At 45.1% G+C, this 15,803-nt stretch overlaps 2 protein-coding genes across 2 annotated transcripts in view; one reads left to right on the top strand and one right to left on the bottom strand.

Annotated features, from left to right (window-relative positions):
- Positions 1 to 1,136: 1,136 nt before the first annotated feature.
- On the bottom strand, positions 1,137 to 9,498 carry RBP4 (retinol binding protein 4). Its single transcript, XM_004607358.2, has 6 exons — positions 9,435 to 9,498; positions 9,190 to 9,318; positions 8,922 to 9,058; positions 8,689 to 8,795; positions 3,865 to 4,077; positions 1,137 to 2,607 (listed from the first exon to the last, which is right to left on the bottom strand). The coding sequence occupies exons 2-6, from the start codon at positions 9,298 to 9,300 to the stop codon at positions 2,570 to 2,572; spliced, it is 606 nt and encodes a 201-aa protein (XP_004607415.1). The 5' UTR covers positions 9,301 to 9,318; positions 9,435 to 9,498; the 3' UTR covers positions 1,137 to 2,569.
- Positions 9,499 to 15,715: 6,217 nt separating this feature from the next.
- The window catches only part of PDE6C (phosphodiesterase 6C), a 60,079-nt gene continuing 59,991 nt past the window's right edge, over positions 15,716 to 15,803 (top strand). The window contains 1 exon segment of the mRNA XM_055119255.1: positions 15,716 to 15,783. The gene's annotated coding sequence lies outside the window, so the exon portion shown is untranslated.

The following is a 15,803-nucleotide window of genomic DNA, read 5'->3' as shown; positions in this document are numbered from 1 at the left end:
TTGCCTCTGCACTGGGCTCTGTGCTTAGTCCTGGGACCAAGGGACCAGAGCCCACCAGCTGAATCCAGAGAAGTTATAAGGATTGAATTATGAAGGTCTTGGAATATTGCTACAAGGAATTTATCCTGTGTTGAGAGGGTACTGCATTTCACTACATAATTGTTGATTTCATGCCATATTTTTACAAAAAGTAAAGTGTGACCACTATGTGAAACTTAAAAACAATGTGATCATTTTACTGCAAAAACAACAGGGTAGAGTGATTAATGGTGGAGGCCATTATGTACCCAAATATGGTAACCATAGGGAATTTGCAGTTGGATATAAGATTTGATATGCTTTAAATATTACTGTGCAGGGAATGAACATTAGTGTGCAAGAATAAAAATAGAAACCTGTTAGGTGACTTCTGAAATAGAAAAATAAAAAGATGGGAAATATGGAGGAGGTGGGTGGCATCAATGTGAGAAATAATCTCTTGAAGGTGGAGTGAGTATCAATGAGTTTGAAGGTAGATAGGCAGGATGAAGACTGTGAGGGAAAGAAGGAGGGGTCAGGGGTGACTCCTATATTTTTAGCCCAACACTGAAGCAGGCAGCAGAAATGAGCGAGATGGGGAGAAGACTGGGGATAGGAGAGCCAAGAGATTTGGAGAGTGTAAATTGAAAATTCCAATGAGATCTCACTGGACGGTGGGCAGATAATTGCAGGAATATGGAGCTGGACCTGTGGATACAAGTTTGGGGCTACTGAGGAGTGTTTCTGGCAGATGACCTTATTAAATATCCCCTGGAGTGAAGTGAAAGAAGAACTCAGAATCAAAGAAAAGCCAGACAGGCTGTTAATTGAAAGTGGAGCCAATGATTAAAGCATGCAGCAGCTCAGAGCTTGTCACATAGTAGATGCTCAACAAGTGTTCAACAAAAGCCATGTAAATCAGGGCCAGTGGTTGCCACTGCATCTTGAACAGCTTCTTCTGATGTATGGTAGTCACAGATCAAGAACAAGAAGACAGGTATTTTTCATTCAGCTTTAATTAATGGAGGTGGTAAATGAAGCGACATGTGGCTCTATTCCAGGTCTCTGGGGTTGTGCCAGTGAAGCTAAAGAGCCTGACTTTGACTATTCTGTGTTGACTCACTATGTTTCCTGTACCTGCTCATCGGTCTCCTCTTTCACTAGTGGGAGAACGAAGCAGAGTGGGTGAAAGCACAGGGGCCCTCCCAGTACTAGTAACCAGGGAGCGGGTTCAGCATTCATAGGGTATAGGTACCTCCTCCACCCCTGACACAATTGATAGATCTCAGCCCAGCATAGCCCTATGGCAGGATTTCTAAGTGCTCTGACTGAATCCACATAGCAGTTCACTGTTTTCCCACTTTAAAGAGTTGGAGGCCCAAATAAGCCATGGAACCAGACCCCAATCATTGGGCTAATATCTGTGAGCTGGATTTGGGGTCAGGGGGAATGTTAGGGCCAAACCCAATGGTGTTCAGGGGCTACTCCTGTCTCTGTGCTCAGAGAGCACTTCTGGTAGTGCTTGGGGACCACACACAGTGTCAGAGATTGATCCAATTTTGACAGCATGCAAGGCAAAGGCCCTCACTCATGTACAAACTCTAGCTCTGAGCTGGATTTTGAGACAAAACCAAGACTTTCTAGTCCTTCCTTTTGGACTTCCTTTACAACCTTTACAAAAAAACTCCTGGGAACTTCTTGGAAAGGAGGCAATGGCTTTGCATGTGGGTACACACCAGTAATCCCAAGTGCTGCTAACAGTGTGGGGTGCTGGGATTCTGCTACAACTCCTCACCCCACGCTATCATGTGTCCTAAATGCTCCGGGGGTGGGGGGTAGGCTTCGCCAAGGCCTGGCTTCCAGGTCCCAATGTCCCAGCTCCTCTAGGAAAGCTTGAGGCTACCTCCCTCTCAACATTTTGTCCATATTTAAAATAAGTGAATAAAGTGCAAGGTGTACTGATGGACTGGTGGTGTTTCCAAAAACTCCCAGAGACCCCAGCCTCTTAGTCTTCCAAACCCAATGTGGGTGGACCCTCTGGCCTCCCTAGGTGCCCTAGGAGCTGACTGAGGCCTGGCTGAACCTTCACTCACCAGCCAGCAATTGAGGCCTCCCTATTAAAGGGAAACTCCTTTTTCAGGAAGTTGAGAGAAGCCACTAATTATGGGGATTAGGTGCCTAGACCTGGCCAAAGGTCATAAAGAAGCCTCTGGGAAGAGAGACTGCTGGGGTGTAAATCCACGGGGGTTTCACTCTGGCACAGGCATGAACACAGACAAAACCTGAATCATAGAAAATGGGAGACTGTATTTTAATAAATCCAAGTCTGGAATCTGAAGCCTCTCATGGTTCCCTGGAAAACTCCAGTTAAGGCAGACATTAGAGGGCAGAAAGACCCACTTAGTGCCATATGTATTTTTATGTGTAGGGCAGCTTTCATGTTTGCTGAGGGACAGTGGGAGAGAGGGAGCAACTAAGTGAAGATAAATAGAGCTGAAGGCTGAACAAGGGTGAGGCCGTATTTCCTGGAGATGTGGCACCCTCCGTGGTGCTACAAAAGGTTGCTCTTTGACTTGCCCATGCAGTATCCTGAAACAGAAGACAACTATTATTGTCTGAAACAGAAAACAACCCCGTTTCCCACCAATCCCCAATACCAGGAAAGCCTGGGTTCTTTGCATCTTTGAAAGATTATTTAAAAAATAAGAAAAATAATAAAGATTACAGCTGGAGGTGACTGTCATTCAAAACCATCCCCTAAGCTGTTTCTGAACTCCCTAATTTCTCCAGGATAAGGGGTGCTGAGAGAACAGAATCTGCTGTAAGGGAAAACCAGTTAGACAATTTAATAGGTATTTGGTTCCATAGTAGAAAAAGAAGCATTTGTTGAAAGTCTGGTTTTTTTGTTTGTTTGTTTGTTTTTGTTTTTTTTTAAGTTTCAGTGCCTACATTTTCTTCTTTTCTTTTTTTCTTTTTGGATCACGCCTGGTGATGCACAGGGGTTACTCCTGGCTTTGCACTCAGGAATTACCCCTGGCAGTGCTCAGGGGACCATATGGGATGCTTGGATTTGAACCCGGGTCGGCTGAGTGCAAGGCAAACGCCCTACCCACTGTGCTATTGCTCCAGCCCCGTGCCTACATTTTCTATCCCAATCTACATGGGGCTGCTCAATCCCAAACAATATAAATTTAGTCAAAATGTTATTTGGGTCAGTGTCACCTTGTGGTGGGAGTGGGGGGGTATATCACGTGACCATAGGCTAGGCCTAAGGCAGCCGGAGAAAGGAAAGAGGGTGTCCCTTGAAGTTTTAATTTAAATGTCAGGGTTGGAGCGGGCATATATTGCAAGGTGTTGGCCTTTATGCATGTGGAAGGCCTGAGTGAGATCCCCATTGAGGAATGGTTCCTTGTGACGTGCCAGAGCAACCCCCAGCAATATCCTAAGCAGCACTAAGTGTGGCCCCCAAACCAAAACAAGAATGGGATTGGAGGGAGGGGAGCAGGCCTGGGATTTAGGGGCCAGGGGGTCATCTCAAAGTGCTGGAGCACATTTTGCATGGCGAGGCCCTGGGTTCAATCCCCAGCACCACATGGTTTCCCAAGCACTGCTGGGAGTAGCCCCAGAGCACCAGTAGGCGTGCATCCCCTCCTTCCCTCCAGAAATAAAGAGTACCAGGAATTGAAAAAAAGGCTTCTGTCTACTCCTGCTTCAGCTCCATGAAAGGTCAATGAAGCATACAGGGGAGGCCCAGGCTTGGGCTCCCAGGGGCTCCCTATTTGTTCTGGCCTCTAGATCCAAACTCTGCCAGCGCTGGGGGACCTGGAGATGCCACCCACCACTCACCATTGTGAACAATCAGCCGGTACTGCCGTGCCAGGCACAGCTCCTCCTGCCTCTTCCTAACAATTCGCTGCACTTCTGGGGGCAGGCCGTTGGGGTTCCGAGCAAAGACGAAGGAGTAGCTGTCAGCACAGGTACCATCCAGGTTAAGGAGGCGGCAGGAGTACTGTACAGCGTAGGTGTCGTAGTCCGTGTCCACGATCCAGTGATCATCGTCTGCAAGTCAGAGAGCCACAGAGTCCAGAGCCTCTGTCTACTCCTGCTTCAGCTCCATGATAAGGATGCTTAGAGCCCCGGGACAACACGGGAATGCAATGCCAGGTCTCATGCACCTTGATTTCTTTCTCTCTGTCTCTCTGTATGTGTCTCTCTCTGTCTCTCTCTCTCTCCTCTCCTTTCTCTCTTTCTCTTTCTCTCTCCACACCTGGAAGTGCTCAGAGCTTACTCCTGGCTCTGTGCTCAGATATCACTTCTGGCATTGCTCAGGGGACCATATGGGGGGGCTGGGGATTGAACCCAGTCGGTCACATGCAGGTCAAGAGTCCTACACACTGTACTATCTCTCCATTCCCCCACAGTTACTTCCTGAAGCTTGTTTTGTTTTGTCAGGAAGCTGGAGACCACAGAAAATGCTGGTGCTTCTTATACAACTGGGACAATGAGAAATGATCTTGCTCTTAACAGAAAGATGTCCTGATGTGGGTGGGGGGGAGGGAGGTTCAGGGGGGCCTCATTAACTTCCACAACCATCTCGCTCTCTAAAGATAAATGTGACAGTGTCTCTCTAAATAATAATTGGACAATGTGGGCCCCGGCTTAGCAAGTCAAGAGCCACTCTTGCAATCTTGAAGTCACGAGTTTAGTCCCTGGTGTCCCCACATGCACTGAGCTCAGTCGCCGTAGGTCTGCTGTCTGGGATCCTGATACTCTCAGAGCATGTGATGTCTCTGGCACACAGCCAGGTGTGTGTGAACAATATAGCCAGATGTGTGACCCTGGCTCATTACAACCACAAAGGGAAGCAGGAAAAATCCACAGAATTAGACCTTCCTCTGATTGCCTCACCATCTATCTCCAGTGATATTTGTGCCTTTGGGGCTAATGTCTGAAGGCCATCCACTCACCCTATCCCCAATATTAGGGTGATTATCTCATGAGCTAAGTTCCACCATCTCTGTAACCACATGAGATTGGATGTGGCCACTGGAGGGCGCCACTCTGGTAATCAGACTCTGACTTTTAGGAACCCAGTCCCCTCTCTGCTGGCAGAGGGGAGAAGCTTTTGCCTAAACACCTACCATCAGACATCAGAAAATTCTTAGAGCTTGTACTTTTCCGACCTCCTCTGAGAGAGCAAGAGCTGCGCTCTTGAGGAAACTGGGTTACATTTATTCCTAAGGTTGGGGTGTAAACCTCGAAGTAGTAGAAAACATCAACAATGAGAAGTGAGAAGAATGAGTGGAGAAAGAATGCTTCAGTTCATATGAATACTTCATGTTAGGAAGGAAATGCTGCCTTTACTCAAGGCTCACTGATCTACACAATCACGACTGGGGCTCTCTGGGTCTTCGTTTGTTCCAGTTATTTCACAGGCAATTTCACCTCCTCAATTATTTTTCACTTCCAGTCATTGACTTTAAAAACTCCTAGTAGGTCTCATTTATCTTTTTTGGCTAAATAATGCAGAGAGGAAGAATCTGAATTATAAATTTCAATGAAAAGATTTCATAATCTGTATCTGACTCTCCTAAGCCAAAAAGTGAACTGCCTGAACCCAGCTGAAAATAAGGAGCCAAGTCCTCCAACATCAGCTCTCCCAGCAGCTGGAGTTGGGCCATCTGGAGAAACAGTCACCCCCCCCTAAACATTCCCAGCAGTAGCTATCTACACACAACTTGGGAGAGCAAGAACCAAGGTTGTGTAGCTGGGACTCCAGGTGGGGTTACGCTGTAGTTGGGTATATACTAGATCCACAGACAGCAGGTTGGAGGTGTTGTTTATCATCCCAAAGCTAAAGCAAACTCAGCAGAAAGAGCTTTATCAGGCGCCCCAGTTGCCCTGAAGATATCTGTAGCTTACTACAGTGGCCTTAGAACATGTCCCTGCAGCTTCCTAGACCTGAGTCCTCCAACCAGCCCTTAACCCAGGGCTTCCTCCCTGAAGCCCTCAGCTCTAACTTTCCAGCTATGCCAGCAGTTGGTGGCGATGAAGCTTCTTTTGACTAACTGCCAAAACAACAACAACATATACCACCCCAACTGGCCCAACATGTCATTGAGTACAGTGACGTGCCTTGAAGCTCAAGTGAGCCAAGACAATTTTGAGGGAATCATCCATACCCCCTGATCCTCCATGTTCTTCACGAGAAGAGCAATTCAAAAGGCATATTCAAAATGCCAATGCCGAGGCCCTATGCCAAGTGTTACAGCCTGCCCAAGGCTTGGGCAGCAAGTCACAGCAGCCTGAGAACCCCTGAAATGCTCATGTGTAGCAGGTTATTCCATCTCATTTTAAAATAATGTGACAGCAGATGAGCATTTCGACGGCATCATTTTTTTCTGTGCAAGAGTCCTTCATTTAAAACACAGCTGTTTTCACGTGCAGATATGCAGATTGTGGAGAAGGGGAAAGACCTAGAAGGCAAGCTACTCTGCAGCCTTCAACTCCTCCTGACCAAGTCAGTGTTTAATGCCAGAGTGGGGCCAAAATAGAAAATAATAAACAAAACATGAACAGCATGAGAAATGAAAGCAGAATTTGTAAAATAAAATAAAATAAAAAAGTCAGGTCCCATATAAGCATATACTATATAAGTAGGTGAGTACACAAGCAGGGACTAATCATTACCAGGGGGCAGTTCATTCCCTCTACACTTCTTGGTCAGAAGCGTTACTAAGAGCCTCTAATTAGTAGTGTACTTAGACGAGTCACTTCTCTTATGTGGACCTCAGTGTTTTCACTTTACAAACAAAGGCTTGAGCCTGACCTGGAATATAAAGCTGTCCCAAGTGCCTTCTGCCTGTTTACTCACTGTGCCCTCACGATAAGACTCCAGGAGATTTTTGCCATAATCGCTCCCTTTTGCAAATGTGGAAAATGAAGCACAAAGATGCTAGGGAACCTCACCAAAGCCCTCCAGGTTGTGTGAGGATATGGACTATCAGTCAATCCACTGCAGGCTTAGTTTGCACAGTGCCTGGCTCCATTCCTGAGAGGTAGCCTTGGAAAGAACCTCACAGTCATCTCACCTTCTATCCATAAAAATCACTCTAAAGTTTTCTACATTTCCCCCCAGCAAATCAAATCTCTGATAGAATTTCAATCTGTCCCAAATCAGAATTAGTCTGGTTTGGTTGGGAGGAGGAGGAGGAGGAAGAGGAGGAGGAGGAGGAAGAGAAGGAGGAGGAAGAGGAGGAGAGAAAAGGAGGAGGAGGAGGAAGAAGAGGAGGAGGAGGAGGAGGAGGAGGAGAGAAGCAAATGCCTCCTCCATTGCTTCCCCCCAGATTCATAACCAAGAAAATCCTAGTCCTTTAACACATTGATCCTGGTGTATACCACCAGCGGGTCATACTTGAATATGATTTAACACAAATTGTAGTGCCAGCAAAAAAGAGTGTAAAATATGCCACACAATGTTCTTAGATTACTAAAAATTCACCATCTTCTACCTCCTGGTATTACTTTTTTCATCCATCATTCATAAAGTATCTATTTTACATTAAATGAATCATTTTAGGAAACTTCTGCATTATTTGAAACCATTTTTATTACTTTTAGGAATAAATGCTATTTTTGTTTTTGTCCTGGAGAATAGCAATCCCACCCGTACCATGTAAATCAACACTGGAGACTCAGTTGGATAAATAATGCAATTTCATCTAACACACAGCATTAGAGCAAGTAAAGGACATATCTGTGCTTGGTCATTAAGCTCGAAGAGTTGCCTGGCAGCCCCTCACGTGAATCTCACAAAGGAGTTCAAATAATATTTTGCAAGAGTTGGTCTGCATTAGAAATCCCTTCTGCTCAGGGTCACCAAATCTTGGCTCCCCCAATTTTGTTGCAAAGCTCTCCCTCCTTGGTAGTCTTAGTTTATTTGCCTTATTAAAATCTCCCTGTAGAGGAGAAAGCTCCAAGAGTCCATGATCTCTGGCCTGCATTTTTCTTGAGTACCAAGTAGATTCCAGCGTTTGAAATATAGGGGGAATGGAAGACACGGGTAGAAAGAGCATGTAGATGTTGTGTTCTTATAACCAGACCAAGTTTTAGGATTTTCAAACCCTGCCCTGTGCCCATCACCTTCTCAGTCTGCATTCCCTTTTTGGGGTGAAAGAAAAGGTTTCACTGCCATTTGAGCACCTGCCTGGGTGGGAATCTCAGCACAGGCATGAAGGATATCTGGGGCTGAGCCAACCCTCTAAGTGAGGTTCCACTTAATCTTTGCAAGTGGGTCTCCTAAACTTCTGCAGAGCCTCAAGCTGCAATGTTGTCTAAGGGATTCAGCGCAAAGGGATGTAGGAAGAACAGAATCAGGTGGGAGTGTGATCTGGGACTCTGAGAAATGAAGGGCCTGGGCCAAAAAATGGCAGTTGGAGGTCAGCTGACAAGCCCCAAAGTCCTTTTGATCTTGAGTGAGGTTTACTGAGCTGGAAGGAAGAGGGGTTGCAAAGTGCTACCTCTTCCTGTGAGTCTCAACTTCAGCTGCTGTGGCAGTTTTTCTGCCACTTCCAATCATTCCTCCCAAGGGTGCCATGGAAGAAGAAATCCACAGACTTGGCCGGGTCCGCCTCCCCATTCCCAAGACAGGACCCCGAGCTGTCTACTCACGTCCTTTCTGGAGAAAGGAGGCAACACCCCAGTACTTCATCTTGAACTTGGCAGGGTCCTCAGTGTCAGTGAAGGTACCCACCATGTCTGCACACACGTCCCAGTTACTGTAAAAGTCAAGGGGATCTTAAGTGAGGCAAGGGCCTGTCTCATCCCACCCGCCCACCAGGGCGAGGGTCTGCATGCCGGGATCCCCCACGCACAAAGGGCTGAGCCACCCAAAGGCCACTGACTTCAGCAGACGGACTCGGCCCTTGGCCTTGGCGCTCATCTGGCCACTCTCATCCACGGAGAACTCGGCGACAATGTTGTCCTGCAGAAAGAGGCCCTCGGGGTCCTTCTTGGCCATGGCATACCAGGTCCCTGCGAACTAAGAAAAAAAAGACCAAAAGCAGGCTTGGGGCTTTGAGCGCAAGGTCCCTTGGGGAAAGGATGCCCCGGGAAATGTGGGGGTGCCCTCTCCCATGACTCCCACCAGTTTCTCCTTCTCCGGACACCTACTCGAGCCTTGTCGAAGTTCTCTTTGACTCGGAAGCTGCTCACGCGGCAGTCGCGCGCCTCCCCGCCGCTGCCCAGCGCCGCCAGCAACAGGAGCGCCCACACCCACTCCATCGTGCCCAGGAATCCGGCCTGCAGGAAGCGCGCGGTGAGCGCCCTCAAAGCCCAGGATCTCGCGCTTCCCGCAACTCCGCCCCACTCTCCCGCCCCCTCCTCCGCCCCGCACCCCGTCCCGCATCGGCGCTCACCGCCCGGAGCCGCGCGCAAAGCCGGACGCGCGTGGAGCCTGCTAGGGAGCGCGCCGCGGGGGCCGTCCCGCCGCTTTATAGCTCCGGTGGGGGGTTGGGGGGGTCGCGCTTTCGTAACCGCGCGGGGTGAAAGACCGAGGGGGGAGGCGCCGGGCCGTCCAGCACTTGCATAACGCGTCCTGACTCATGCCCCCAGCGCAGGGAGGGTCCGAGAGGGGCAGCCTCACTGCCTGCTCCGCCCGGGCACCGTGGGGCTCCCGCGTGGGGGGCCTGAGCGCAGCAGACGCGCTGCAGCGCAGACAGGTCATCCAGCTTTAGTTCCAGCAGCTCGGGACCAGCCCCAGAGACTCAGGTCCAAGGGTCCAGGCGGGGCGGCGAGGATGCTCCCAGGTGTTTTGGGGTGCAGGCCTTGTCAGAAAGCCCCCTCCAGTCGGCCAGGGTGAGTTGTGCAGAGGATAGGGAATATTTTGGCAAGTCGTTTTCCATTTTATAAAGGATGGCTTTTACTCTCGTTTAGGAGAGCTTGTGGTGCTCTCTGGGTCAATATTTGTTTTTTAGTTTCAACATCTTTAGAAGCAATAAAACCCTCCCTGTTAAATATTCTCCAGAAACGCAACCCCGGTCAGGACAGGAAATATTTTAGCAACCTTGGTGGTCACCTACTTACTCTGTGGCACTGTCCTCAAACCACCGTCAAACACGTCTACCAATTGTTTATGAAGCATTTTAATTTCCAAGTCATACTGGAATTTTGTTTTCAAAACAGCCAGGATGACTTGGCTATGTGGACGGAAAGGGGGGAAGTGAGCAAAATTCTATAACGTCAGTGGTCAGCTACGAACTGAATGTGACTGTGGTGATTTATTTCGCTTGTCAAATGACACCATGTACTGACCGTATTTTCTCTCTAGTTTAGCTTTCTGTAATCTGGTTAAAACGGTCAGAATATGCTATTTGTGCCCACATGAGACCTAATGATTGACCAAAACAGACTTTTTTGGGGTATGATTTCTTCCTTACAACATCAATGGGTCTATGTGGCCCAGAGTGGGAAGAACTGAGATGGATTTGACCATTTTGCTGCAGCTGGACCTCAAGTAAGAATGATGGGGAGAAAGAGAGGACTGTTGAACAAAATTAAGTTCTTGGTTCTTAGCTCTGTCTAAGGCATGGGCCATTTCTGAGTCTTCCAGAAAGACACCTGTGACTTCCATCCCTTTCCTGGGCCTTTTAGTATGTCTTCCTGCTAGGGTTCTGCTTCTGTGTCCTACATTCTCATCTATTCCTGTTCATTGGCATCTTGGATGTCTCTGGAGGGCCAGTGAGGAAGTATTGAACACACTGCCCTGGAACTTAGAAAGCCTTGGTTCTGGCTAACCAGCTAAGAGATGTCCTACTTAAGGTAGCTTTAGCAGAAAATGTAGAATTTCAAATAACTCCAATATGTTTGTTCCAGAGTCACTCCTGCAAGGAGTCTGTGGGCAGCTAGACACAGAGTCTCTCTGCATTCTTGATGGGGAGAGACTTTAGACCATCTCTCTAGCTCCTGCCCCAATGTTGCATCCCCATTCCTGCAACATTCCCTAGTGCAAGTCTTCCAAAATCTGTATCAGCAGTGATATAGGGGCCCTTGTCCTCAGCCTGGGCCTCCACATGGTTATTAGGATCAGAAGGTTCTCTTAATCCCCCAGTCTCCTTAAGCTTTGCTCCTCGAACATTCTGTAGTGGTTCATGTTTTAAATGTGAGGTATTTATGGGTTCCCCCCCTCCCTTCACAGCTGTTGTTTTGATATCGGGGGTTATGATCTTGTTTGCAGAGGTCACATTTGTGCCACTGGGGATCACTCCCGTTGAGGGTGTGCAGTGATTCTGGGGATTAAAATCTCAGCCTCATAAATTCAAGCTAAGTGCTCTCTACAAATGAGCCACATCTCCCCAAATCCTTCATGCATTTTATGGTGATTGTTTTTATTGTTTGCAAGAATATAACTTTATTCTTTTTTGTTTTAGAGGCATACTTCATTTTGTTTTATAACTATTGGTGCCAGATCATCATCATTATAAATCAGTGGCTGTATATATTACATCATGTTCACTGTTAAAATATAATTCCATCTTTCACTCTACAACTGACCCCTTCTGTCCAATTTACCTACATCCTATTTCTGTTTCCCTTCTGGTAACTAGTAATTTGGTCTTAGAGTCTAAACGTTTATTTTTATTTTCATTGGTTCATTAATTTGTCCATTTTCTTTATGATGGCAATTGTTTTTACAGCACCATATTTATTTGTTAGACCTTTAAAAATTGCTGTAATTATTCTTCCTTTTCTCTCTTTTAGTAAGAAATCCAGAACTTGGTGTCCCAGATATCGGCAATGGGAAACAGTTTATATGAGCATTCTCACTCGTGTTTCTTCATGATTACAAATGCATAAAAAAGGTCAACTGATGATTTTTCTCATGAGTGCTTTGAAACTTATTCTCATAAAATAATTTTTCAAATGGACATCTGTAGACTGTAAAAAGGAGAAATGTTCATGGTAATTACTCCAATATGATAAGATTAGGGTTATTGAGGTGATTTCTTTTCCCCTCTGTAGACTTTTTTTTCGTAGTTCTTAAATTTTTCTACAGTAAAAATATTTAATCAGAAAATGGAGGAAATACTCTTTGCAAACAGTTTTATTTTTAGAAGATTGTTTTTTACTTTTTAAAATTTGTTTGTTTGTTTTGCACCCAGACCCAGTGTTACTCAGAGCTTACTCCTGACTACATTTAAAGATCGCTTTTGGCGGGGCTCAGGGAACTGTATACGATGCCACAGATTGAGCCCAGGTCAAGCATGTGCAAGGCAAGTGCCCTATCCGCTATACTAATGCTCCACCATAGTAAGATTACATCTTAAAGATTGCAGATTACATATAATACGCACAAAAGCTCATTTCCTTGCCATACTTCATGAAGAGCTAGACTATGTTTTATTCATCCTGATATTTACTCAACACTCCCTGACCCATAGGATTTATTAAGAAACTAGCGTATAGTAAATACTTGATTAGTAGATGGTTTAATTTGTTTGATTGAAATTCATAACTTTTTATAAAGTCTGTGAAATATTTATTTTAAAAGATCTGGTCAGAGGTCTCTCAAGAATATAGTTTCTTTGGATTTAGCACTCATAGCAGAGAAGAGTAGCTGTTCTCTGACTGAAAACTTTGTACTATCTTCCATGATGTGGAACAAAGCAGCCCTGTTGGAAGTCATCTACTTACTGGAAATTCTATAAGGCCATATGCCTAAGTTCTGGTCAATGGAATGGACACAATACAGTTCTGTGTATCATTTCCAGACAGGGCATAGAAAAACTACCTATCCATTTGGTTTCTGTTTGTTTTTCTCACAACACAAAGCAAACAAGCTTATTGAAGTACAAGACATTCCAGAGACGTGTCTACCACACAGATTGCAGTCAATCTGCCTGTCTATTTATCTGCACGTTCTCTCTCCATTCTGTGTTGCTTTCTGGAATCTCCATCAGACTGAGATCTCATGGGTGATGATGTTAGGTGAATGAGAAAGAAACTTCTACTCTATTAAGCTACTGATATTTGGGGATACTTGTCATCAAATTCAGTGTTACCTTAATTTATAAGCAGCAAACAGCTTACTGACTCTTCAAAAAAGATAGTAAATGTTTTATCCAAAAGAAAGAAAATCTAAATATGAAATCTATGTCACCACACTCTTAAAATTAAGCAATTCCAATCAGCTCAGTTTTGCACAAACTGACCTTTATATCCACATCCTGAAAGAGAGGCCAAGAAAAATGAAAGCCAAGGAAACTGGGTAGTATTTATCTTCTGACTGCATTTAAAATAAGCCAAAATAATTGCTGGAAAATATTAAAAGGTCTGGGGCTGGAGAGATAGTATAGCTGGCAGGGTCCTTGCCTTGCATGAAACCCCAGAACTCCATATGATCCCCTGAGCCCTGCCAGGAGCTGTTCTTGAGCACAGTGCCAGAAGTAAGTCTGAGCACCACAAGCTGTGCCCCCACATGCCCCCAAAATCAAAAGGTTAGTTATTGGTTTAAGATTCTCAGGTACAAAGAGTCAAACTTATGTTTTTAAAGTGACAAAGCTTTAGTGACTATCAGTCAGTTTCATCAATGTGGTTGAAAATAACTTGGATCCCACTATTTGAATGATCTCTGAAACAGCTGGATCATGTCTTCAGTTAGGTGCAGAATCCTTCTCTTCTCTGTGTCTGTGTCTGTATATGTGTCTCTCTTCTTCCCACCTCTCCTCCTTTGAAGATGCAAGAATCTTTTGTAGTTGCTGTATTATGTCTCTAGCCCATATGTAACTATGACAATAAGTATCTCAATGAGAGACGTTACTGGTGTCCGCTCAAACAAACCGATGAGCAACGGGATGACAGTGACCCTTAAAACTACTGTGATAAATATACATTTAAAATTATTTCTGTAAAATAGATTTGTGAAATCAGAATTGAAGGATTAAAGTCTATACACATTTTTTAGGGTCTTTGAAAATGAGCCAAATCCAATGTAGTTTTCTACTCTGCATCTCTTGTCTAATAGTTATTTTCTTTAATTCCTATTTTTTAGTAGCAGCAGATTATGTTTATAGAGAAGAATTTTAATAACGTCACTTCTTCCCCCTCCAAACTTTCCAGGGTTCAAAGTCCTTAGTCTTGAGCAAAAGTTCACACACTCATTTGGCCTACTTCCCCCACTTTTAGAAAGGTAATTGCTCAATACCCTCCTAAAAATCTACCTCCTGTAAGCTGACAAACAGAAAATTCACTCCCCCACCCATGCTCTCAGACTACCTCAGCTCTGGATCATTCCTTGCCTGTCTGGAGTAGTGATAGAATCACCCACTTTGCAAACTGTGATCTGTAGTCTTCGATGTCCCTCTAATCTTGGCCCAACAAACCTTTCCAAATTCATCTCTCACTATCCTCTCCTGTTACTTTATGCTCTATATTACTATTTCTGCTCTTATTATCACCTGGAGCACCACAAATTTCCCCTCAGCCTCCACCAATTCTAGACAAGAGCCCTTTTTACATACTATCATAACTACTTATGTAGTTTTATACACTTACAACTACATGTGTATTTCTAACTTCTGGGGTTTATTATTCTCTTCTATATTTCATGGCTTTCAAGTTGCTAGTCTTCTTTCCCTTACTGTTCCATAAAGTATGAAGTATGGCTTTCAGGATTAACTCGATTATGCAGAGTAAAGGAAAGGCTTCATATTGCAAGGCCAAAGGAAGAAAGGTTTATTTCTCCCTCTTGCTCCATGTACAGTCCAGGTTAAGAGGATCTTTCCTTCATGACAACCTCACTCTGGGATTCTGGACACCTTTGGATCTGCTGTGGCAGCAGGGAGAATGGAGATTCAGAAGCTCTCATTTCAGGTAATGAATATTTCTACCTGGAAAAAATACATTGACCCACTCATAGGCAAGAATTTGATGATCCTCCCAAGGGAAGATGTGAGAGAGAATAACCTTCATGTAGAGCAAGGATAGGAGAATATCCTATAAGAGGGAACATGGAGTCTCTACCACAGGACCTGAAATGGTGGGTGTGTTGCTTAAGTGGATAATCAGTAGACGTGTGTTTTAAAAAATGAACTATTGGATGACTGTAGAAGTCACTACAAAAATAAAGAATATGATAGAATTTGTTGTTTCATTCTTATCAGTAGGGGAATGTTAGTATATATGGATACTGTTTTCCCTATTAAGAGTGTGTGTGGGGGGCTGGAGCGATAGCACAGAGGGTAGGGCGTTTGCCTTGCACGCGGCCAACCCGGGTTCGAGTCCCAGCATCCCATATGGTCCCCTGAGCACCGCCAGGAGTAATTCCTGAGTGCAGAGCCAGGAGTAACCCCTGTGCATCGCCAGGTGTGACCCAGAAAGCAAAAAAAAAAAAAAAAAGTGTGTGTGTGCGTGTGTGTGTGTGTGTGTGTGTGTGTGTGTTTCTTTCTGTTTAAAGATGGCATTAGGTAGTAGTCAGCATAGCACATACGTTTTGGAGAGAAGTAGGAATTGCATCAGTTACACCAAGTAGCTAGGTAGAAAGATTGTCTCAAATTGTTAGAAGATAGTGGTCCCACAAGAGGTCAGGCTCAACTTCTTTCTCTTGACAGATAAACCAGTTTTCTAATTATAATGAGATGATAATTGATGTTGTGAAGTATATAACACATGATATACATATTCCGAGGAACACAATCCTGAGATTATATTTGAGGTTAACAGACGGAGGTATGACAGAGCCCTTCGAACACACAAACTCTACCATCAGAGGTAACATAGCATGGCAAATA

Source organism: Sorex araneus, chromosome 11 (genome assembly GCF_027595985.1).
Source record: "Sorex araneus isolate mSorAra2 chromosome 11, mSorAra2.pri, whole genome shotgun sequence".
Lineage (NCBI taxonomy): Eukaryota > Metazoa > Chordata > Mammalia > Eulipotyphla > Soricidae > Sorex > Sorex araneus.
The sequence above is the reverse complement of the archived record's forward strand: the minus strand, read 5'-3'. Positions and strand labels throughout refer to the sequence as shown.